At 44.1% G+C, this 25,878-nt stretch overlaps 1 protein-coding gene across 2 annotated transcripts in view; it reads left to right on the forward strand.

The window, feature by feature from the left end:
- Nucleotides 1-21,988, forward strand: part of PAH (phenylalanine hydroxylase) — a 35,925-nt gene extending 13,937 nt beyond the window's left edge. The window contains exons 4-13 of one of the 2 annotated variants that reach the window (XM_060279903.1): nt 5,862-5,950; nt 7,617-7,684; nt 12,597-12,793; nt 13,478-13,613; nt 14,002-14,071; nt 15,149-15,205; nt 15,817-15,912; nt 18,102-18,235; nt 19,043-19,158; nt 20,331-21,988. In XM_060279903.1, the coding sequence (XP_060135886.1) occupies nt 5,862-5,950; nt 7,617-7,684; nt 12,597-12,793; nt 13,478-13,613; nt 14,002-14,071; nt 15,149-15,205; nt 15,817-15,912; nt 18,102-18,235; nt 19,043-19,158; nt 20,331-20,374 (1,007 nt within the window). In that variant the 3' untranslated portion in view covers nt 20,375-21,988. The remainder of the gene's footprint in view (nt 1-5,861; nt 5,951-7,616; nt 7,685-12,596; nt 12,794-13,477; nt 13,614-14,001; nt 14,072-15,148; nt 15,206-15,816; nt 15,913-18,101; nt 18,236-19,042; nt 19,159-20,330) is intronic. The other variant, XM_035127988.2, reaches the window with a different exon arrangement.
- Nucleotides 21,989-25,878: the final 3,890 nt, after the last annotated feature.

The raw sequence follows: 25,878 nt of genomic DNA on the forward strand, positions 1-25,878 counted from the left end.
CAGCCCTATTGTATACCTGAAAGAGCATCTCTACCCCCATTGTTCAACCCGGACACTGAGGTCCAACTCTAAGGGCTTTCTGGCAGTTCCCTCACTGTGAGAAGTGATGCTACAAGGAACCAGGCAGAGGGCCTTCTCAGTGGTAGCACCCACCCTGTGGAACACCCTCCCATCAGATGTCAAGGAGATGAGTAACTATATAACCTTTAGAAGACATCTGGAGGCTTTGATCGAACCACTTAAAGACACTATGAATAGAATTTTAGCAACTGGAGTGGTTCCGGCTTCCTGGAAAGATGCATTTATTACCCTGATTCCTAAACAAAACTGTGACTTAACAAAGACTAAAAATTACAGACCAATTTCACTACTTAACTGTGACTATAAATTATTTGTTGCAATTTTAGCCTTAACAGGTTGAAAAAAAAGTTTTAAATGTGTCCATAGGGATCAAGCAGGTTTTCTACCAGGTCAACAAATGAAAGACATCATAAGAAATATAATTAATTTAATTGAGTACCTGGAAATAAGAAATGAAAAACAAGCAGCTTTAATTTTCTTAGATGCTGAGAAAGCTTTTGATAAGATCTCTTGGTCATTTATGAGCAAGGTGTTAGAGAAGATGGAGATAGGTATAATTCTTTCTATAATTCTTTCTAAGCGGGAATTAAGGTAAGTTATACTGATCAATCTGCAAATATACTAATAATATACTAATAAACAATATTCTCTCTGACAAATGGCAAATAAGAAAAGCTACTAGACAGGGCTGCCCCTTATCTCCATTGTTGTTCATTTTGACATTAGAAACATTGCTTCAAAATATAAGGAGAAATAGGGAAATTAAAGGTATAGAGGGGGGTGCAGAGTCTACAAATTAAGTGGCGAACATTTCCCCACAATCACTGTGCCAAATGGTTCAGCTATGTGTGATATTCACAAAGACATAACCTAATCAGACCAGAGGACCATGTAGTCAAAATTCCTGTTCCCAAGAGTAGGCACTCAGAGAATCCCACAATCAGAACATGAGTCCCATCATGGTGCCTGTTTGCATTCAGAATTCGTCACTTATGGATTCCTTATCCATTACAGTATATAGAAATAAATATGCAGACCCCACCACACAGGAGTAAGACAGTCACCTGGAGGTATCTTTTCAATGACCAGTGCAGTATTCCATGAGTGTCCACATAGAGACCCTTCTCTATGTCTCATACACATGTACACGTATCCAAATCTTAATGCCCTCCTGGCTTCTCAAGCAGCAGATGTGATCTTAATAGGATTTCAGTTAAGGCTGGCTTAAAATGCTTTAGGTCTGCTGCCTCTTCTTCCTTCCCGGGAGCAACATGAAAGGGTAGTAATATCTTCCTGGAATAAATCCTTATAATCTCCTTACCCTTCCCTTTGTGTCCTGTCCATGACATTGCATTGAGAAAAAGGAAAATATTTGGAGCCCTCCATTCAGGAAAGGGGCAAAATGTTATGGCTTGGCAGGGAATCACAATCACTTAAAAGTGAAGGTTTAATTACTTTGGGGACTGTGTGTGTGTGGGGGGGGGGAGGTTATCTTGCTTCATCTTTCTTAATTATAATTTGGCCCAAAAAAGAAAGAGAAGAGGGTTCTACTTCTCTGTCATTTTTTAGCATCTTATGGCATGTTCCCTTAAACGTAAGACCCATTGAAGCTGTTGGGTCTTAGTTTCAAGTCGATGCAGTTAGGATTGGGGTTTACAGAAAGCTGATTTACACAGCAATCTTGTATATTGCAAAGTTATCATAAGCAGCCAACCTTCCCATGAAGCAATGCAGACAAAGGTGCTTTGAGGAGCAGCTTTCAAACAGGATGTCACCACTTCCCTGTCTCCAATCTGTGTGCCATTTTAAAAATGGAGCTCTTCCAGTCTAGAGGGAAAAGACTAGCCATGAGCTGTACTCAGGATTTGTTATTGTCCAACTAAGCCATGGTGCCATTTGTTCACAAGCCTTTTTAATATGGGCAAAAAGTTTAGAACACCGCCCCCCCAGTAGCCTTGAATCTAAGAATTAAATATGATTCTGTTTCAGTGGGAGTTTGGGGGGGTGGGGGTGAGTAAAGACAATGCTTTGCTGTCCGGAGACAAGCTAGAGGCTTAGAGTCTGTAGAAGCCTTGTTTGTTAGGACCCTGGGGCTGAGCTGAGCAGTTGGCTATGTTTTAAAAGGCTCCAACCTGTGCCTAGGACCGACAATAAATTTTAAAGCCCTGTCTCTGACCCCTCCCCAGAATGGGCAGAGTTCCACAGAACCTCTGAAGCGGTTTTGTTGCCCCTTCATATAAATAGCTGATTAGCATCCTATTAAGCATCTGACCCCATGTTAAATTGGTCACTACTTGGGTGTTCACCGCAGGACCATAAAACTCTGCTGTTTCTCCTGCAGACAAATCAATATTTATTACTGATCAGCCTGCATTTGCTCTGCAGAGCTTCACAGAGGGTCAGTGTTGCAACAGCTTGCTCTGGCCATTCATTAATGGCAGCAGGAAGAGACAACATGTCTGGCTAACTGGGGCAGGAGGAGAGGGCCCATCGAATGGGCCAAAGAACATCTCAGCAAGCGGATAATGTGATTTTCTATTTTTAAAAAGGATCTCTTGGAATGCTGTTGTTGTTTGCTCTTTGTGGCCAATGGTTCTGGCATAAGCTGGGCAGTTGAGCCCAAATTAGCCCTTGTAACAATTTATTTGCCCAAAGCCCCACCTAGTCCTGGGGTGGGGAACCTAGTGCCCCCCAGATGTGGTTGGACTCCAACTCCCATCACCCCATTGGTCATGCTGGCTGGAGCTAATGGGAACTGCAATCCAGCAACATTTGGAGGACATGAGAATAGGGAAGGCTTTTCAAGCACAGCCTTAGTTTGCAATCCTGTACCTTCTTACCTGACTGTAAGCCCCCACTTAATTTTAAGTGGACCGGGGTTGAAGACCCCATGGCCCTTAAGACATTCTTGGAAAAAATCAATGGCCATCCAATGAGCCTCTTGGGCTTGCCAATCAGAAGGTCAATGGTTCGAATCCCCGTGACGGGGTGAGCTCCTGTTGCTCTGTCCCAGCTCCTGCCAACCTAGCAGTTTGAAAGCACATCAGTGCAAGTAGATATATAGGTATCACTGCAGCGGGAAGGTAAATGGCATTTCCATGCACGCTGGCTTCTGTCACGGTGTCCTGTTGCACCAGTAGCGGCTTGGTCATGCTGGCCACATGACCTGGAAATCTGTCTGCAGACAAACTTGGCCTAAAAGCAAGATGAGTGCTGCAACCCCATAGTCACCTTTGGCTGGATTTAACTATCCAGGGGTCCTTTTCCTTTTACCTTACTGTGATTGCAGTATTATTGCATCCAATAAAGAGAGGTCTCCTAGCTCAAGGGCAGAGCAGATGCATTGCATGCAGAATGTCTCGAGCAGATTCAGTCCTTAGCATCTCTGCTTTATCAAGAGCCCATTTGTCCATCTGGGCAGGACAAACCAACGGTTCTATGCCTCAGCACTGACAGAAGCACATAAAAGAACTCCAGAAGTTCATTCTTTCGAAGTGGATAGCTCAGTTGGTTAGAGCGTGGTGCTGATGATGCCAAGGTTGCAGGTTCGATCCCTGTATTTGTCAGCTGCATCTCTCTGCATCGCAGGGGGTTGGTCTAGATCAGGGGTTCCCAACAAAATTTTCTCGAGGACCCCTCATCAAGCTGCTATTGTGACAAGGACCCCCATTAATTCCTAATCCTAAATCTAATTCCTAATTCCTAATCTAATTTTTCCAGTAAGCCTAACACTGATCTTGGAAGGGTTAGGTTCAAGGGACGCCGACGATTTAGGTTCAATGGACACTGACAAGATCGGTTCGAGAGTCACTGACTTACTTGCTTGAACATCAAATGCATTATCTTCCTCTTCATCTGTAGGCCTTTGTTGTTTTAACGAACCACTTTTTAACCAACGGTCCATTTTTAACTACGTGAACTGTAGCTTCCACGAAAAACAACGCTTTGTTTACAAACACTACTGTTTTGCAAAGAGGCAGCGCGCGCCAGGGAGGAGGGAGGGGAATGGAGAAGACAGGGTACCTGTGCAGTAGCGCACAAATGAAGCCGGCGCGCGCAAAGCATCTTGGGGAGGTGAGCGTTAGTAGAATGCCCGCGCCGCCTCTTTGCAAAACAGTAGTGTTTGTAAAGCGCCACCTAACGGCATACAGCAGAACTACTGCCTCTATCTAATTCTAGTTTTGCGCTAGACTCTGCTCATGCAGGAAGCGGCCAAAACAAAAAAATCTGTTATCATACGAAATATATTTAATATATTTTTTATTCTAATAGCATCTTGCGGACCCCTCTGGCATAGCTCGCGGACCCCTGGGGGTCCGCGGACCACCTGTTGGGAACCACTGGCCTAGATGATCCTCAGGGTCTACAATTCTATGGTTCTAGGAATGTAGTCCCTGGAACTGTGGGAATCCCTCTTCGCATCCAGCCTCCATGTGCTAGAATGTGTGCAATGTGGCTAAAAGTGGCTTGCACACAAGGCACCTATTTATTTCAAACCGTAGTCTTCCAGCTTCCTTCCATCACTGAAATGTGCTCTGTGGGGTTTGCAGGTGGCCTCCCATCCAGTCACTGCCCAGACCCAGACCTGTCTGGCCTGTGCGTTCAGACCACTCTGTGGGATGTACCTCTGAGCCGTGCATGAGGATTGGGCATGTTGGCGAGCTGGTTAGCAACACAATCACACTCCTCCACAATGCTATTATTAACAGCAGGAGAGAAAGTTTGCTCTTTTTAATTTTTCCACCCATAAATCTCCTTGCACAGGTGGAAATCTGAGTTGGTTGTGCTTATTATGTTAGAGGTATCCACCCATTGCATTTAAGGGGTGTGCAATCTGTGTGCTTGTGTACGCCGAGCTGTTCAAACCAACAAATAATTGGCTCTTTCATGCAAACACTTGTATGCGTGTCAAGCCAGCTTGTGTCTGTGTTCTTTGTAGTGTGTGGACAAGCTTGTTGTTAAATGTCTTTAGTACAGTGTTTCTCAACCTTTTTTGGGCAAAGGCACACTTGTTTCATGAAAAAAATCACAAGGCACACCACCATTAGAAAATGTTAAAAAAATTAACTCTGTGCCTATATTGACTATATATAAAGTAATTCTCCCACGGCACACCAGGCAACATCTCTAGTGTGCCGCGGAACAGTGGTTGAGAAACACTGCTTTAGTAAACAGAACTCTAAGAGAAAGGGTGTGTGATTGAGGCAGTAATATTTTGCTTCTGCTGCCCTCTAGTGGTACAATTCATAATATTTCTTAGCTTTTAGGGGAAACACGTTTTAATATCCTTCTTGCTTTATTGCTGTATATGAAGTGTCGTGTTTTAATGGACAGAGGCTATGTAAGAGACAGAAATTCAGCGCACAAAGCTTTTCTTATATGCCATGTAAATGCTAAATTCAAAAAATGTCATCCTAGGCAGTTTTCATCAAACTGGTGCCCTCCAGATATTTTTGGCTACAAGTATCAGTCACAGTCAGCACAGCTGTAAGTTAGACTGTTACATCAAAAAAAGTAGCCTTGTGACTCCATAAACACTAACTGATTCCTTGTGCCATCAATAAATATGCTAGTTCTTAAATGCCATAAGACTTGGTATTGTCAATGCTTTGAATGCAAGTATTATTATTACCTAGCATTAACATTAAATAAGGGCTAACACTTCGCTGATTTATATTTGGCGAAGATGGCAAAGACCGTAGCTCAGTGACAGAAAGTCACTGAAGGGAGCCAGCAACAAGAAGCTAAACACTATTCATGTTTTCTTTCCCACTGTCTAGTTCCATGGTTCCCAAGAACTATTAAAGAACTGGATAGATTTGCCAATCAAATTCTCAGCTACGGAGCAGAACTGGATGCCGACCACCCCGTAAGGCAAAAAAAAAGTCTTTCTGTTTACATACTTTTTAAAAAATGATGTTTCTAGTCCTCATGAGCACAGAGAACCCTTTTCTCCCCCTCCCTGCCTTTGCTTAGCATTCAGCCTAATGGAGAATTCTGAAGAACTTGAAAGCTACTTCACTGTTTTGTGACATTTTTTCTTGGCCTAATAAAGGTAATGCCCTGCTATGGATTCTGAATCTTTTTATCTTGGATACTGTTGAGGTTTTCTTTTGTTGATGATGATTACAGCTCTATTCAAAAACCCTATAGAGCTTCTACCAGCCAGTGCAGACAACAGTGAATTAGATGCACCAATGGTATGATTTGGTTTAAGGCAACTTCCTATGTTCCTAAAAACTTGGGACAAATATTTTCAAAACGAACCCATGATGTATAGGTCACTTGTTTGGATTTACTTATAGGAAATAATTCAGCGTTTGGTAATGTGTGGGTAATGTGTGGGAGCCGTTCAAATACATGCCCCCCCCAGTAGTCTGAAATGGTACAATCCCAAATTCGTACAATTTATAAAACAACAACTTGGAGCCACTCCAAAGGCTATAATTTACTCTAAGCCTATGGATGTGACTCTCTGGCAGGTAATTTTTTTTTGAAAAAAGAATGAAACACACAACCCCAAAGCAAGTAAACAACTTGCCTTATCCTTTCAGGCTAATAGCACCTTGTTCTGATGTCAGGAGACGAAGCTCAGCAGCCAGGATTTACTGCTATTAATTCAACAAATGCAGGATACTTGCAAATAAATTACACGCAATGCAGCAATTTTTTAAAAAATAAAATAAAATTGCAGCTATTACATTAATTGGGGCAGTGTGATTTGTCTTTCACTAGATGTAGTTTAATCCGAAATGAGCTATGTATTCTGTACAGTCACTTGGCACACAAATATTTGGCAGAGTCCTAGAAGAAAAGCAGGGTGAATGGAGACTCAATTGCTCTGAATGAGTGAATCAAAGAATCCTCTCAGAGCTTCGGTCAGGATAAAAAAAACGGCGCAGTAGTTGAAAGCAGGACAAAATCATCAGCAAAACAAAACCTCAGTGCACTGACATGAAAGCTGTATCCTGCATGCATGAGCTAGTATTAATTAGATAATGAGACTTTCCTCCGGGATTTTTTGGGGGGTGGGGAACCAAGCTGCAATTAGGTAATTTAGGATGTGAAGAAGCAAGCGAATCTGGAAACATTACATTGTCTGGGGTGACTGCAGTGGAGAAAACCCACAGGCTTATGGGCCAAAGCTCTTCCTCTTCCTCACTGGGCACCTGTAACTTCCCCAATGCTATAGGCTGTGTTACCATCAACAAAGCGTTGTGAAGTATCACTGCCATTATTCTACATGCATTTATGGTTTAGCACAATGGGTACCATCTATATTTCTTGTATATTATTTCCCTCCGACCTCACTGCCAACATTTCTTCCTCTCTCCCTCACTCCATGTGGACCTGTCAGTTTAGGATAATCTTCATGCATTTGATGAAATAGATTCTAGTCCACAAAAAGTTACGCTTTCCTTCATTTTTAAAATGCGCACAAGACTCTTTGTTGCTTCTGCACTTCTTGTTAAAACTGTGTTTCTGTTTTGACACTCACAAACCAGTGCTTTTTATTATTCTCTCCCCCCCCCCAGGGTTTCAAAGATCCTGTTTACCGCGCCAGAAGAAAGGAGTTTGCTGATATAGCTTACAACTATAGACAGTAAGTGTGCAAAAGACAGCAAGGGACAAAATGTATCCTAGAAATGGTGAATGAGAGTGTTGCATAGTCCTTGAGTTCCTGCTGGTTCTTCTCCAGTTCTCATGGGATGAGTACAAAAGTTATATTGGGGCTTGGGTGCGAATGAGGGGGACAGGCATCTGACCCTGTCCTCAAGGGAAGCTTAAAGGCTGAGGACCAGGAAGGAAGGGGAAGAAGATGGAGAGGAAATGGCTGCGTAGAGAGTAATGTTTAGCCTGGGGAAGAGGAGACTGAAAGGAGATGTGATAGCCATCTTCAAATATCTAAAGGGCTGTCACACGGAGGATGGGGCATGCTTGTTTTCTCCTGCTCTGAAGGGTAGGGCCCAAACCAATGGCTTCAAGTTGCCAGAAAGGAGATACCAGATAAATGTCAGCAAGAACTTTCTGACCGTAAGAGTTGTTTGATAGTGGAACGGACTCCCTCAGCAAAAGTTGGGTGGCCATCTGTCATGGATGCTTTAGTTGGGATTCCTGCATTGCCAGGTGACCCTTGGGCTCCCTTCCAACATTTCTACATTTCTGTAATTCTCTGAACACCAAAGTGTGGCTTGATGCCTCATAGATGAGCCCTGTGTTCATGATATATATATAAAGCATTTCCCAACTCACTTCCAAATGAACAACAAATAAGCATAGTTAGCCATCTGTTTGGTGGGTGCACAGGCAGAGATTCACACCCCTGTTCAAGTGTGTTTCATAACTATATGCTAACTTTAATGTACTTTGTGAACTATCCAAAGAAGGACCGTGATGGATAAAATGACTCTGTTTAACCTGTGCCATCACTCGCTGGCTGTCTTCGAGTAGAAAGGCAACTTATTTTCTACTGGTAGCATATATAAGAGGTTGAAGGCAACCTACTTGAACACACAGAATCATAGAATGGTAGAGCTGGAAGAGACCTTGAGGATCATCTAGTCCAACCCCCTGCAATACAGGAATATGCAGCTGCCCCATACAGGGATCAAACCTGCAATGTTCTTAGGACCTAGGTGAATGGTTTGCTGCTAAATTAAAAGTGAGATGGGGAAACTGGAGCACTGCCATGTGGACTCAGGGCTCAGTCACAGCACCAAATCTGAACTGCCTGACAGTCCAGATAAAACTGGCCAGGGACCTTTTCATCAAACCAATTCTTTCCCCCAAAGTGTTTATTTTCCCTTGCTGGCTTTCCTTTCCTCTCTGTGCTTAAATCCTCCTTTGACTGCATTTATCCTAAAATTGCATCTTACCGGAAATCAATTGGATTCAGATGAGGACCAAGCTCTGGCCTCGCAAAGCTTTGTTATTTAATGGCACATCAGAGGCAACTACAAAGCATCGAGTGCCAAATGAAGCAGCGCCTCTTATGCTCCTGCCATTAAACAGGGGAGAGATGGGGAATGCGCACAATGTACATTAAAGTAGAAGCTGTAAACAGCATTGGAATAATTCATCACTCGTGGTCTTGATCTCATACTCTGTGACTGTCATTCCTGGCCCAGCTGCATTGTGAATTTTTTAATGGCTTGCTTCCCCTCCACTGTTTTGCATGGTATTGGGGGGCGGGGCTGAAGAGGCCATATTCATCTAGAACTGATTTTACGCAACACCTCTCTAAGGGGTCCTTGCAAACCTCTGTCCTGCTTCCACCATCCCTTTACCCTTCTCTGCTGTTCATGAGAGCCACAGGCACTCCTGTCCTGGTTTGCAGGTTTCCTTAGGTTAGGATTTTATTCGTAAAGATGCCCTCCAGCCACCTTTCTCATCAGATGTGGAAGCCAACAGGCACACTGGTTCTGCCCCATCCCTTGGCTGCTCCCAAGAGCAGGACTCCAGGACCACACCTAAGAAATCGGCCAAGGCAGGTAAATGCCAGGGCCCAGTGACCTACCTGTGCGAGTCTGTTGCTGATTCCAAGCCCCTTGAGAGTGGCGGATGGGTGTGAGTTCCTCACCGATACCCAACTCCTCTGACCATTGTGAAGGGCGATGCGAATGGACCTTGCAAACTCTAGAGCGGGATACATCTACACCTGCCTTCACCAACTGGATGCCCCCCCAGGTGGTTTGGACTAAGGCCACACGGACAGCATACATTTAAAGCAGATGGCCTCCCTCAAGGAATTCTGGGAACTGTAGAACTATAGAATTGTGGAGTTGGAAGGGACCACAAGGGTCATATAGTTTGACTGCCTGCAATGCAGGAATCTTTTTGCCCAACATGGGGCTTGAACCTACAACCTTGAAATTAAGAGTCTCCTGTTCTACTGACTGAGCTGAGTACTTTGTGAAGGGGTAAGCTACAGTTCCCAGGATTCTTTGGGGGAAGTCATGTGTGTTTTCAGTGTGCTTTAAATGTATAGCATGGCTGTGACTATAGCTGCCATGAGCCCCAGCTGATACACCATGTTTTCTCGTTGAGCCTTAAAAGAGGCAGCAGATCAGGTAGCAATTAACATGGGCAGGAATGATTTCCCCCCTTCAACCCTACCCTGCTTCCCCCCTCCTTTTGAAAATTTATCTCTGCACAACCAAGGAATGTATATTATGAGAATCATTCATAGTGTGCTTGTTTATTATGTTATTATGTTTTATACTGCCTTATTTTGCTGTAAATTGCCCCAGTGGACCATTTGTGGCGAAAAGCAGCATAGATATCTCTAGATAGATAGATAAGATAGGATAGATTAAAGCAAGATATGGTAGAAGTTGTGAAAGTGAAATGGTAGCATTCCCAAGGCCCACACAGAAAAGGATGGGCAATTTAGGGTGGTGCTGTGCAAGCCCCATTTTCCCCCACCACCCTCAGGCATTCATGCTTATCTCCTCCCCTCTTGCATCCCAGTTTCCCCCCTTCCCCTTCCCCACCTCACCTGCCACCCTGAGCACTAGTCTATTGATCTTGGCAGCTTTCGAATTGGTGTCTGGCAGTGCCTTAAGCCTCTACTCTATTCTCTGGGCCCATGAAGGTGGCCTAAGGATTAATTAGAAAAGGTCAATGCTATAGAAACCACAGTGGTCCCGGTTCCCCCTCCCTCTAATTCACAATCACGTTTAAAGCTCCAGAGATCAAGGAGGACTGGTGCAGAGACACAGAAAATTGCACAATTATTGGGGGGCTGCCATCAGGCCCCGGCTAAAACGAAGGGGGTGGGGGATGGTGGGGTATCGCTTGTATTTCGACAAAGAGCCTGGGGCTCTAGAAATCCCTCGCATTATCCCAGCAGTGCCACAAAACCCTATTAAATTGCTGGAAAAGACTCTTTGATTTGGGGAGGGGGGTGGTGAACTCTCCCCCCCCCCGCGCGCGGGGGTGGGGAGAGAGCTGCCTGTCCATTTTTGAAATTATTTTCTGAAGAATCAGCCTCCCTCTGTTTTAATGTCAAGGCAATAAAGTGAAGCAGGCCAAAGGACTCCCTTCTCGTTCAAGGCAGAGCCAGACTGACAGCGCGCGAACTGCATGGAGGGCAGAGACAGATTTGCTGTTCCTGCTGAGCCATTACCTCAGCTGACTCAGAGGGCCGCAGAATTTTAGGGCCAGGGGAGATCTGAGGGGAGAGTTATCCTATGGCCAGTCCTCTGTGGCTGTAGTGTGGCTTATATACATGAGACCAGCGCTTATCCAGATTACGAGAGCTGTGTGGAGCGAGAACAGGGCAAAAGGCCCAGCCTTTCTGCCTGTAGAAAGAAAAATGAGGCGGGAGATGGGGGTGCATGTCGCTGTGGTTTTCGGAGCTGAATGTGCTTGGTAAGAAGGGTCAATGCTCAGGAGAGCCAAAATATGGGGGGCAGGTAAACCCCACCCCACATATTCAGTCACAAGACACACCATGCAATGGCTACCAGCTTTTCAGGGGAGGGCAGCCCCCTCACATCTGTTATTGGGGGCCTCGGAGGGATCTCGGCCTCTTGGAGTTGGCTGTGTCCATGTCTGTGTTGTGCACACTTTCTCTGCTGGTAACAAGCTGTCTTTTGAGGGATACTGTTATTGCTTGACCGGAAGCCAGGGTGGGGCCACGCTTGGCATCAGCACCCACAATACTGGCCAGGGGCCCAGCAGCCTTTTAAGGTCCACCCAGCCCCCCCCCCTTTAAATGTATTTCCCCAGCTTGGCAACTCCAGGCAGCAACAGGTAGCCAAATCCAGCTGCCATTAGAATTTCCCACAATGCCTCTGTTGTGAAGGGAAAGGGGACCACTCTGAATCACACCAGGTGGGTGCAATCCTGAGGAGACCACCGAGGACAGCCATTGCCATTTCCTTCATAGGGGTGGAAGGACACCAGCAGCACCTCTTCTTCCCTGAGAGGCTGCTATCGGGGTGGGGGGTTGCTAAGGAGGCAGCAGAACTTACCTCAAAGGAGCACGACGTAGCAGCGGGAGCATTTCTTGGAAGTCTGATCTGCTGCCCCCTGTGTGTCACCTTGCCTCACTATTACTTGACTCCAAGCTATGCTTGCTTGTTTATTTGTGCATAAAGTCAGTGCTGTTTTCTACAAGAAAGAGTTACCTCATGGTTGAGGTGGCCCATCTTTTTGAGTCACATTTGGAATTTTGAGGAAGCGTTGTGGGTGCCATGCACAAAATGGCTGCCACCGGGATGTGGCTAAACACAAAATGGCTGCTGTGGAGGCGAGGCATATCACGAAATGTATATTTGCTGAGACCTTTTGTGGGCACTATAGGAAGTATCAGTGAGCACACTGGCACCTCCCTCACTGAGTTGTTGTGCTGATCCAAGGGAGTCAGATACGTTTCCTTGAGGGCTTTGGAGGAAATCCCCTCTTCTATACAGTGATTAAAGGCACCTTATTTGGTGGTGGTGTTAACAGGAATGGGGTGCATTCATGCAGTAGCTTTAAGCTAGCTGCCTTTTCCTCTTTTTTTCTAGTGGGCAGCCAATTCCCAGAGTGACATACACTGAGGAAGAGAAGAGAACATGGGGCACAGTCTTCAGGGAGCTGAAGACCCTGTATCCCACCCACGCTTGTTATGAACACAATCATGTCTTCCCTCTCCTGGAGAAATACTGTGGCTATGAGGAAGACAACATCCCGCAGCTGGAAGATGTCTCAAACTTCTTGAAAAGTAAGTAAAGGTGTGAAGATCCAAGATACGACATTGTCAACACAATTGCTATAACTGTGTTCCTAATATTTGAATGTACTAAGGCTGCAATCCTATCCACATTAAATCCAACGATTCCCACAGTTCTGGAATCTCAATGGGACTTAACTTCTGTGTAAACATGCATAGGATTTTATTGCATAAATGATCCATAAATGAAAAGGGCTTTAGCTCAGTGGTAGAGCATGTGGTTTGCACCCAAAAGGCCTCAGATTCAATCCTTAGCATCTCCAGGAAGGGCCTTGGAGAGACAGACCTCTGTCTGAAATCCTGGAAAACCACTGCCAATTGGTGTAGACCAGAGGTAGCCCATGTGATTCCCCTTCAGATGTTATTGGACTACAACTCCCATCAGCCTCAGCCAACACCACCAGTGCCCAGGGATGATGGGATTTGTAGTCCACCAACATTTGGAGGGCACTACATTGTCTTCCCCTGGTGTGAGCTAGATGGACTAATGCTAAGACTCAGTAAAAGGCAGCTTCTTGCATTTTGTACAAGTGCAAAAGTGATTTCAACCACAGAACCGAAGAACTGTAGAGTCATCTAGTCGAACCTCCTGCAATGCAGGAATCTCAGCTAATGCATCCATGACAGATGGCCACCCAACCAGTTTGTAACGCAGAGCTCCGCTCTTCTTTAAAGGCTGCACTGGATTCCGCCTGCGCCCTGTAGCTGGCCTGCTGTCTTCTCGGGATTTTTTGGCTGGCTTGGCTTTCAGGGTGTTTCACTCTACTCAATACATCCGCCATTCATCGCGGCCAATGTACACGCCAGAACCGTAAGTATTTGGCCAATGAAGTGAAAGGCCAAGTTTTGGTTTTGTGGTTTGTTTGGTTTTTTAAAATGTGCAAAGCACCTTATGAAATCAGGGTGGGTCAGTAAAGGAAGAACTATATCGGGTACAAAAGAAGGTGCTGGTTTGCGTAACATTTACATGTGCTAATTTTTATGTAGAGATGCAGGTTTAGAAAGAATGGCTGTGATTGAAATAGAAGCACAACCCATCTCACAGTAGTGGGAAAGGCTGGGGATAGGTGAGCTGTATACCTGCTCGATCTGCAGTCTGTGATTGGCTGTGATTGACCCCCTGCCTGTCCTCCTTGTGTTCAAAGTGTGAGCAGTGTGCTTTTCACACTCTAGGTTTATTCATACTGCTTCTCTTCTAGTGATGTTTGCCACGAACTCCTAGGACATGTCCCTCTGTTTGCTGACCCCAGCTTTGCTCAGTTTTCTCAAGTAAGTAAAACCCTTAAAAAAGAGAGATGTCAACTGACAGACAACACCTTTCAGAAAATAATCAAAAAGCATCATACAGGATCGAGATTAAGCACAAACACTCCAGATATGGCTGCCAAAGGATTGAGTTTCTAGGATTAAAACCAGTGCTGTTTTTCTAGAAAAAGAGGTGCTGGAACTCACCATGAACACCTGCCTTGTTTTCTTATAATGCCAATGGTGCCCACCTGAGAGGTGCTGGAACTGAGTTCTGGATGAAAAAAAAGCCTTGATTAAGACTGAAATCCAATATAGTACACACTTCCCCCAGGGGGACACACAGCAAAATAACTTTTCATTTGCTTCTGAAATGAAATGTTCTGTTTGTGGATTGTGCCTTAATGAACTTGGCACACTATGTTCACTACTGTTTTTTGTGGTGGGTATGCTCCTGAATAGAGACTCAAACGATCTTCTTTGATTGTGTCACTTAGACCTAAAATCACATTTTGCATGACTTTGAGATTCAGTAACTTTTCAGAATTTAGATTTTTTTTAATTTGAATTTTTGCTCGATCTTTAAAAGTTGCCTCATTAATGTTATGTTGTTGTTATCATCATCATTGTCACTGATTTATTAACCACCTGCTATACAACCATCTCAAGGCAATGTACATTGAAACAGTTAAAAACACAAGCCCCGTCAATAGGAGAAACTCTCAGAAGGGGTAAGGCAGTCTCTCAGATAACCTGGTCGCGAGCTGTATAGGACCTTATATGTTAGTACTAACACCTTGAAATTGGTCGTAATGCCATCAGGTATGAAAACTACATACTTTTACACTTTGAGTTTTCTTCTTCCTAAAACCCACCTACCTATATGAACTCATAACGATTCATAATCAGGAGGGGAGTGGTGGAATTATTCATTAATAACTAAGTAAGGAAGAAAGTTTCCTTAAATTTTTTGCCCAAATTAATTTTAGCTCTTGTGCTTCACACACAACAGAAAAGAAAAGAAAAGAAAAGAAAACTGGGGGTGGGGAATGCTTTTTAGAAAAAAGAACAACCGAAAACAACCATCTTTCATTTTTACAGGAAATCGGATTGGCTTCCCTGGGTGCTCCAGATGAATACATTGAGAAACTTGCTACGGTAACTCTAGAATTCAGGTGCCATCTGCCTCCCCCCCGCCCCCCGCCTCCCAGTTTGATCCAGCAGCACCAGATTCAGAATGACAGCTCCAGGCTCAGTGGATGAAGAATGCTCTTGAAATCCCCCTGTAAAATATTAGTTTCATTTAGAGAAAATGTTTAAAATATGGACTATTATATTGATCCAGTTTAAGGCCAAAATCTTATACAAACAGAAAATGCCAAGCATTTGAACTCTGAACCCTTCTGCATGCAGATCAGAACCCAAGACCTGGGTCCTTTGGCCAGATGTAGAGCATGTGCTCTGTTGCTGCTGTGTGGCCTCTCTCTTCCATCTCCCGTTAGTCAATGTGGCAACTTCCAGATGTTGCTAAACTACAAATGCCATTAGCCCTAGCTAGCATGGTCGATGGCCAAAGATAAGAGTTGTAGTCCAGCAACTTCTGCAGAGCACCATATTGGTTATGCCAGCCCTGGCTTAAATGTGGCCACCCCTGTAGTTTTCCATCATGGTACCTCCCCCCCCCTTTATTTAGCTCATAGCCACATTAATGGGATCATCTGGGAGTTCGTGCACAAGAAATATAATCTTTGCACTTTCCTTTATGCCAGGTTTATTGGTTTACTGTGGAATTTGGACTGTGTAAAGAAGGCAATGAGATAAAGGCATACGGAGCAGGGCTTCTGTCGTCATTTGGAGAATTACAGGTACGAATCCACAGTCCTATTTCTGCAAATCAAATCTTCTATTTTTTTAAAAAAATTAAAAATACGTATAAAGGTACTTATGTAGGTCTGCTTTGTATGTATCTTGGTCAGTAAAGCATGAGACTCTTAATCTCAGGGTTGTGGTTTTGAACCCCCACATTGGTCAAAAAGATCCCTAAATGGCAGGGGATGGGCCAAAGTCCTTTCCAAACCCAAGTCCTTTCCAACTCCAAGATCATGATTCTAAGTCTTATAATCTTCCAGAAATGGGCAAGCAGCCCTGCACCCACTCAGCAAATAAGTTGGGCCCTTTGAGTGTGTTCCATGCTAGTTGCATGTGAATGGAGCTAGATTAGGACCTGTGTGTATAGCATATAATAGGGACCCTGTCCTGCTTCCGGCGTTAAGGGGTATCAGTAAGAAAGAGAATATAACCCTTGTTAGTGGAAAGAGTAAGCAGGGCCTGCAACTAAACATTGCAGTGAGAACATCAGAAGAGCTTGCTGGATGAGGCCACCAGGGGGCACACATCTAGTCAAGCATCCTGTTCTCACAGTGGCCAACCAGATTGCCTACATCAGTGGTTCCCAACAGGTGGTCCGGGGACCCCCAGGGGTCCGCGAGCTATGCCAGAGGGGTCCTCAAGATGCTATTAGAATAAAAAATATATTAAATATATTTCGTATGATAACAGATTTTTTGTTTTGGCCGCTTCCTGCATGAGCAGAGTCTAGCGCAAAACTAGAATTAGATAGAGGCAGTAGTTCTGCTGTATGCCGTTAGGTGGCGCTTTACAAACACTACTGTTTTGCAAAGAGGCAGCGCGCGCATTCTACTAACGCTCACTTCCCCAAGATGCTTTGCGCGCGTCGGCTTCATTTGTGCGCTACTGCGCCGGTACCCTGTCTTCTCCATTCCCCTCCCTCCTCCCTGGCGCGCGCTGCCTCTTTGCAAAACAGTAGTGTTTGTAAACAAAGCGTTGTTTTTCGCGGAAGCTACAGTTCGCGTAGTTAAAAATGGACCGTTGGTTAAAATGTGGTTCATCTCATTAAGAACTGAAAATTAAAACAAACTGTATACTGATGGAGTACTCTGTTGTAACTGTAAAAAACGTATGCATATAAAATATAAAAAGACTCTTAATTTGGCTCTCACTTTTTAATTTTAGGATTAGGAATTAATGGGGGTCCTTGTCACAATAGCGGCTCGATGAGGGGTCCTCGAGAAAATTTTGTTGGGAACCCCTGGCCTACATAAACAGGATTTGAGCACAACAGCTCTCTCTCTCTCCTCCTACGATTTCCAGCCCCTGGAATTCAAAAGTATATTATCTCCAGCAGTGGCAGTAGAACATGGCAACCAGGGGCCCCCTCTCCTGTTTTTCCCTTCTCTACATTCCATGTCTCTGAACACAAGAACCCAAGAAGCGCCTTGCTGAATCAGACCAAGGGCCCGTCTAGTCCAGCATCTTGTCTGCCTGTTCTCACACAAGATGCCTGTGAGAAACCTTCATGCTGGGTGTGGGTCGGCTGCAATTCTCAGCAGCTGGTATTCAGAGGCACAATGCCTCTATCAGCAGAAGTAGAATGAAGGCTGCTCAGTCCTAGGTGGACTGGTCCTTGTTTTTTATGAAGATTTTTATAAAGACTGGTCCTTGTTTTGTTTTGTTTTGTTGTTTTCTTTTCTTTTGTTTTGTTTTGTTCTGATATCTTGAACTTCTGTGAACCTCAGGCCTGCTGATATTTCCCTCCCATTTGGTTACCATACTTGTGGCACTTACCACAAGGAGGTAGGTAGCCGTGTTGGTCTGAGTCGAAACAAAATAAAAAAAATTCCTTCAGTAGCACCTTAAAGACCAACTAAGTTTTTATTTTGGTATGAGCTTTCGTGTGGTATCTGACGAAGTGTGCATGCACACGAAAGCTCATACCAAAATAAAACCTTACTCGGTCTTTAAGGTGCTACTGAAGGATTTTTTTTTATTTTGTTACCACAAGGAGTTTGCTGCTAGAAATAATAATTAGAATTAAAAAGCTTGTCCTCCTGTTGTATGACAGTAATAATAAGGATACTAATATTTATAATATATTGGTGATTTTTGTTTTCAATGTCAACTGCTTCAAGGTTTTACCACATGAGGGAGTGTGTGTGTGTGTGTGTGTAACACCTATCTGCTTTTTTCTCTTTAGTATTGCTTATCAAATAAGCCTGCCGTTGAACCTCTCAATTTGGAAAGGACAGCAGTTCAAAAATATCCTGTCACCGAATTCCAACCCATTTACTATGTTGCTGAAAGTTTCAAAGATGCAAAGCAAAAGTTAAGGTAATAATTTTACCTCCGTTAGGATTTGCTTGGATGATTCAGTGTCCCTCCATGTGTCCATAATACAGAAATATCACAGAGGTCAGTGCTACATCTTGAAACTCACCTGCCGGCCACCCTGGGAATTTAAAACTTTTGTATGAAATGAATAAATCAACATTAATCTGTAGTTAATCTAAACTGGTGTTTGATAGAAAATGCCACCTGGAATGGTGGAGAAAGAACATGTTGATGGGGGCTAGAAATGCAAAGCTATGGGCAGAAGGTAGAATAGCAAAATGAGATGAAAATATACAATGCAATCATATGCATGTGTACTCAGAGGTGAGACCTAAGTTCAGTGTTGCTTATGCTCAGGAAACTGGGTATAGAATAGGGCTGCCATTTATCCTGATTTTCCAGGACATGTCCTGGAATTCACCTCCGAAAATGGTGTCCTGGATTATTTTTTGGAAATCGGGCATGTGTCCTGGAAAACTGGTAACAGGGGCTAAAATTGTGCTGAAAATATCTTTAAAAGCTCCTAAACTCAAATAATTGTAGCTTTTACTAAACAAAAAAAGAAGAAAGAAAAAAAAACTCAACAACTTTTGACGTGTCCTGGTTTTTAATTTTTGAAATATGGCAACTCTAGATAGGATTGCAGTCTTAATCTTCCATCTCAAATAAGGGAGGGGCCTTGATCCCTTCTCAAGACATGTGTTGCTACAAGGGGCTTGCTTAGCTGAAGAGCAGGATGCAAATTCTTCACTCAGTCAATATATTAATCCATAAACAATGCAACAAAGTTTCTGTTTTCTCCTTTAGGAAATATGCCTCAACAATTTCCCGTCCGTTCTCCGTCCGTTACAACCCGTACACTGAACGGATTGAAGTTCTGGACAACACAAAACAGCTCAAGAATTTAGCTGATGCCATCAGCAGTAAGTAACTGTATTTTAATATAAAACGATTTTCCTGTGAAAATACCCAAACCCTGAGTTCTTTATGGGTCTGACTCAGTGTCCGCAGAGAACTCTTGCACATCTCTTTTTGCCCCATTAGTTTTAATGGAGCCTACAGATCCTACTGCACACTAAGAGATTTACTGTGGTTCAGGGACTGGGAGTCAAAACAGGTCATCTCATTGCAGGGGACAAATCTGCCTCTCTGAACAAAACATAGTAAGGTGCAGTGGAAAGAGCGTTGTGTATGGATGTGGTCTGAAGAATTTCATAAAGTGTTGAAACTCAGAGGTGGGAATGAAAAATGGGGAATAAACAGCTGAGACGGCTGTATCATTTGCATGATTTTTCTCCATGCACCAATATATACATGTTGGAAACACAGCATCAGTAAAAGCTTAATTCTGTGGCATGTAAGGTATTGCCTTTTCAGCAGATTTTCATGTCAGAGAAGTGGAAGGAGCTAACTCCTAGGGAAATCTGTTCCACAGTCCAAAAAGTGTCTTGGGGAGTTTCAACTAATATTTCGCCAGAATCTGGTTGCCTGCAACGCCACTCCCTGGTTCAAACCTTGCCATATATCTGTATGCTGGGATATGGCCACAAATCCGTACCACTACAAATTTCATTCAGTGCCAAATTTCTGTAATCATCCGAGTTGAATGGGCTTACAAATGGATTTTCAACAGTGAAATGAGGGCTAGACTTCTGCTAGATTCCAGATAGGGCTCATTGGGGAGGAAGGGCAGGACATAAATGCAGCAAATAGTAGGCTGCGGTCATGCCTGATGATGGCGTTCTCCCTCCTTGTAAATGCAATGTTCTTCTTCATCCTATATCACATTATCAACAACATTCATTGTTTTAAGACTTCTTGGGTGCCAGTGGATTCAGTTTGTGCCCTCTTGGCTCCTTCTGTTCATCAGAGGCTGGCTTCTGCAGAGTGCAGGATTTGGACTGAGGAGACCAGGATTCAAATCTATGCACAGCCACCTGTGTCACTGAGTCTACCTAGTGCCATTGAGGTGATAAAATGGGAATGATTCCATGTACACATTGTGCTATTGTGCTCTACGGATGAAGGGTTGGATATAAAGCTGTAGTAAAAGAAAGAGCAAAACAGAAGACTGACTTCCTTAATTTCTTTGCAGATGAGTTGGGACTTCTTTGCAACGCTCTCCAGAAGATCAAGTGAAGATGCTCTCAGATGCCTTTTGATGGCTCCAAGAGCCACGGGGGACGGGACTGGACAGTGAAACAAATATCAAACTTTTAAAAAACAAATGAAGAAAGTCTGCCAATAATTAATAGCATGTAGAAATGTGATACATATTTAATGTGCTTGTCATCACAGTTATAATAAAGGCAGGTGACAGTTTAGATGTCTGTAATCTAGATTTATATCATATGGCACGTGCAAAAGGTCTCAGCAAGTTCCCCCACAAAAATCCACATCCATGAATCTCATGGGAGGTTTCATGGGGGGGGGAGGGGTTGGCTCCTGAAGAGAAATGGGAAGAGCTCCGAGATAGAGTGGGACAACCTAGGAGAGGATCCTAGCAGGATGGGGGAGGTGAAACTGGGACCCTAAGAAGTGTCTGAGCCTGGGAAGGGGGCCAGTGGCCTAGGGAATGGAGAGCTGGCTCCAGGGGCCGAGTGGGTTAACAGAAGAATCTTCCACCCTGTGCTATTGGACACCCCTAGTACATAAGAATATAAGAGCATCCTGTTCTCACAGTAACCAACCAGATGCCTTTGGGAAGCCTGGAACTAGAATTCAAGGAAAAGAGCACTCTCCCCTCCTGTGGTCTCCAGTGACTGGTTTTCAGAAGGATTGCTGCCTCCAAGAGTGGTATCTTCTGCTGTGGGGCCACCCCCAGGTGCCTCCTCCTAGGAGTGAGGATCCCCCTGCACCTGGGGAGGCAACTGAGAGTAGATCAGATGTTGAGGTGGCACGGACAAACTTTGCAGACCCAACCAATTGGAAGGAAAGCCTGTTTGCTTCCCTATTCCCAGGACTCTGGCCACTTGCCACACTCAGAGCTGAATCCACTCTGCTCTTCAAAAGGAAGTTGCAGAGGGCATGTTGCTTGTTGGATCAGCCATCTTAGCATGCACTTAGTCATGCTATACCTCTTATGTACCTACTGCATCTTATAACTTGTGCCTTCCCTGTGAACCGATCTGATTTATACATTAAAGTCTTGGGAAGAAACACAGCTGGGAATGCAAGTGGATCTTTTGGCAGTGAAGGCCCAGACATATCCTGCCCAAAGTCCTTTGTTTTGTTGTTTAAGGTGCCGCCCACCTCCATCCAGGAGTTCACACACAAAGCATGGCAGGGGGTGTTCTCCTAATTTATTTTCCGCCATCCACTTTCAGAGCCAGGATGCCTGTGAAGGCCAGTGACTGGGAATGGCATGTGGGCAGAGCACTGTTGTGCTCATGCCCTGTCTGTGGGCTTTCTAAGGGCATCTGCTCAACCACAGTGAGAGCAGAATGCTGGACTAAATGGGCTCCTGTCCTGATCCAGCAGGCTCTTCTTGGGTCCTTAACCTGTTTGCAGCTTCATACAGTTTATTTTTCTTCTTCGAAATGACAATCAATAAATTGCTAGGTAATACACAGCTATAGCCTCACCTGCAACTTTTATTTCTCTCAGCTTTTACTTTTTTAAATTACTTTGCGTTCTTGTTTGTTTGTTTATATCGTCGTTTAAAGCTGTTTGCAATGATATGCTAAAGCTGATTATATGGTTTTGAACAATCAATAAATTACAATTTTTAAAAACCCATGAAGCATTAGAGATGGTTTGCTCTTCCTGTTAAGTTCCTGTTAGTGCTGTCTCGGACCTTCCTACATTAACACTCCCACCCCGCCCCCACCCCACATGCCAGCATTTCATTGAATGCCAGGATCCTCCCAGAGGAGCGGTGCAAATAGTTTCTCTCCATGAATGAGTTGTTGGAGATGAAGAAGCATCAAAGCCTGGGCATAGCGCAGATGCCATAAATCAAGTAAATCAAGAAAAATACTTAACTGGAAGACAGGAGTGCCTGGCGTGCTATGGTCCATGGGGTCACGAAGAGTCGGACACGACTAAACAACAACAACAACTGAGGTTCTGCCCCCCCCCAACATGAAGCCTGCCCCCCAACATAAATCCTGGCTGCACCCCTGCATCCAAGATTCCTGTGTTAGTCTCATGGCTTATTTTGTATTATATTTACTGTTTTTAATTAGGTTTTGTAATTTTGGATTATGCAGAATGCTTTATCTGAGTGGTTGTAGCAACCAAGTAATTTCGCTGTTCCCTCAAGGGGACAATGACAATAAAGATATCTTATCTTATCTTACAGGGGGTTGGACTAGATGACCTTCGTGGTCCCTTCCAGGTCTACAATTCTATGATTCTGTATAACCCTGCACATATCACTCCCTGGGGCAGCTGCTTCCCTTGGATTCTCCCTAGACAGGAAATCACAGTGGAAGCCAAAGAGATCTGAGCCTAGTGGGGAGAGCAGGTCTGTCCTGAACAGCCACCAACGTTCAGGAGGGCAGAGGAAGAGCCTCTGCGCCTAAAACCAGTTTCCAGTACTGTAGTTCTTTTAAACGGCCTCTTGGGAGCTAAAAACTGAGCATAGGGGAGTATTATGACGATTCCACAACTGAGGGGAAGGCAACGCTTTGAAGTCTGGATGCTGCTGGAAAATATTTTCCCCTATTTGCATAATACATTTGCAGTGAGTAATCGTAGCTATCGAGGGGACTAAAAGCCAAGGGGTGTGTGCGCGCGCGCGTGGAAATGGAACAGATTTCACTGGGCAGGATCCAATCTAAATCAAAGGCTTTAAAGAGAAGGAGAGCAGCCTATGGGTGCCTGCCTGGGAGTAAGCCCTACTGAACTCAATGGGGCTGACCTCTAAGTAGACAGGGTCCTGTTGAGCTGCAGCCCACTTACTAAGATCCACGGAAATTCCTGGAACATGGTGGTGCTGAACTTGGGCTGATCCGCGCCCCTGGTGTGCAAAGCTGTAGTGCGGAAGACAAAAAAGACATTGAGGAAGTCTTGATTTGAGCGAAAGCTTGGGGATATCCGAAAAGATCAGCTATATTATATCTCGGTGGGCAATGCTATTGCAGCAAAATTAAAGTACAGTAGAAGTCTGGGAGGACCTCGGATTCAAAGAAACGCTTAGTTCATTAGATGGTTTGGGAGACGCGATAATTCGCACCTCCGGACTACAGTTTACTTGATTTCCTGGACCAACTCTCGTCTCTGGTGGAAATGGCCACTTTCCCCCAAACCGCAGGGTCTGGAGTTCCGCTAGGACAGGCATGGAATTTAAGATTCTGTGATAGAAGATCCTTCCTCGGTCTTTTGATCGATGACATGCGTACCGATTTCATTGCGGAGATCACCTTCCCAATGCTGGGCTTTTCCTGGATGCCTCTTATTTCATCCATTTAGTTTAAACGATTTTTATATCACTTTTCGCTTACAAAAGGAATACCAAAGCAGTTCACACCATAATAAAAAAGATAGACAATATCCAAGTAAAAGTCAACAAGCAATAAAATCAACAGTAAAAATGTCATTAACCCCACCCCACGTCTAAGCCTTATGAGCTTTCGTTAAAAAAAATATCGGAGGCGCACATGCTATAACATCTAACATTATCCATGATGGCTGTATTCCACAATTACTATTAGGCATTTTAGTGGCCCACTCTGAAGATGAGACTGAGAAGAAGAAAGTGATAGCTGTCTTTATTGTATTTTATTCTTATAAAACCTCACTGTCAGACTCAAGGATCACCGAATCAGATCTTGATAGGAATAAAATAATACACACCACTGCAAGAAATAAAAATATACCATCGGGGTTTTTGTTTGCTTGTTTAATTTAGAACTGACGTCTTCTAAAAACAGCATCTCGCTTTGTCTCCGTCTCTCCCCCCACTATCTAGCTTTCAAAATACACTCAGCTTACTTTTTTAAAACAACATCAACAACAAAATATCACCGATTCTTTCCATAGCTTTTATGCTAAAAATGACCAGCTACATCGTGCCTGAGTTCTAAATTAAAAGTGGCTGATTTTATCACCATCAAAGCAGTAGGGCTGAACTAACATTTTTTAAAAAACCCCTCTTACATTTCAGCTAAAGGAGTCTCGCCGCTAACTCTTATATATGCACTACATTTATACCCCCCCTTTCCTCGAAGAAGCTCAATGCGGCATTCACGTTTCTCCCCCTCTCCATTTTACCCTCACAACAACGCCGTAAGGTAGGTTAGGCTGAAGACTATCACCGTCCTATGCGCTTCATGGCTGCGTGGGAATTCGAACCCTGGTCACTCAGATCCTAGCCCAGCCCTCTAACACGCCCCCCCCACGCCATTTACCTTTCTTTCTTTGTCTTTTTAGTAGTAGGACAGATTAAAAAAAACCAAAAAAACCCAATACTTTCATTCTGTCTTGAGTCAGCCCCAGTTAGAGGCATTTACGGTATATCCCGCAGGTGATATATTTGCCCATCCCTAGCTTAATTGTAGGTGCCTATATAGTTTTAAAATAAGATAAATAGATTTTTTAAAAAAATATTTTTTAGAATGACTCCATCCTGGTTGATATCGGAGGTTAACAACCGGTCATGAGAGGAAAACTAGCATCACCTCACATCGGGGTAGCTGGAATATACCAGCTTGGCATGAATCTGTACTGGGTTTTTAGGAGCCAGTTTCAGGACCTCGGACAAGAATTGTCTAAGGAAGAAGCATCCACATTTATTGCTATCTATATCTATGCTTGCATTTCAGGGGGTTGGGCTAGGCGACCCTCGGCATCCCTTCCAACTCTATGATTCTCTCTCTCTCTCTCTCTCTCTCTCTCTCTCTCTCTCTCTCTCTCTCTCTCTCTCTCTCTCTCTCTCTCTCTCTCTCTCTCTCACATACACACACACACACACACACACACACACACACACACGAGATTGCATTGCCCATCTCTTCACAAAGTTAAGAAAGAACGAAATTGGGAGGGCAGAATGAACAGCTTTTAAACAGAACAAAACAAGCTGCCCCGCTCTCTATCCAAACGCATTGAGTTAAACGGAGGTAATATATCTCAGTCCGTTTTTACACTGCAAACCTTTCCTTTGTGGAAACAAACAAACAAAAATCCTTCCAGTAGCACCTTAGAGACCAACTAAGTTTGTCATTGGTATGAGCTTTCGTGTGCATGCACACTTCTTCAGATACCTTTGTGGTTGGCTTTCAAGTGAGAATATTTAAAATAAAGGACGGGTTTTTATTTTTTTTAACCCTCCCATCTTTAGCTATCAGCCTCCTTCTCTTACAGCCAGCTTTATCGTTCCAACCACTGATTTTCCAAAAATCAGGATTAAAAAGTCCGATAGCAGCAGCAGCAGCAGCAGCAGAAGAAGAAGTCATTTACAGTTTCCCTAAATACGTATGGTGTTTGTTTGGGGGCACTTGGCGCTAGGTGAAGCACTCTCTGCCTTCCTGGAGGTACCTTGGAGAGCAGATCTTTATTTTTCAATGGCCGGGGAATCTTTCTTCTTCGTCTCCCGAGACGGATGCGAACTGATTATATTTATTTATACCCCGCCTTTTTCCCTGACAGGGGCTCAAGGCGGCTTACCTTCTCTCCTATGTCAAGGTGAGCGACCAATG

The sequence above is a fragment of the Zootoca vivipara genome, chromosome 10 (assembly GCF_963506605.1).
Source record: "Zootoca vivipara chromosome 10, rZooViv1.1, whole genome shotgun sequence".
In the NCBI taxonomy this organism is placed as follows: Eukaryota; Metazoa; Chordata; class Lepidosauria; order Squamata; family Lacertidae; genus Zootoca; species Zootoca vivipara.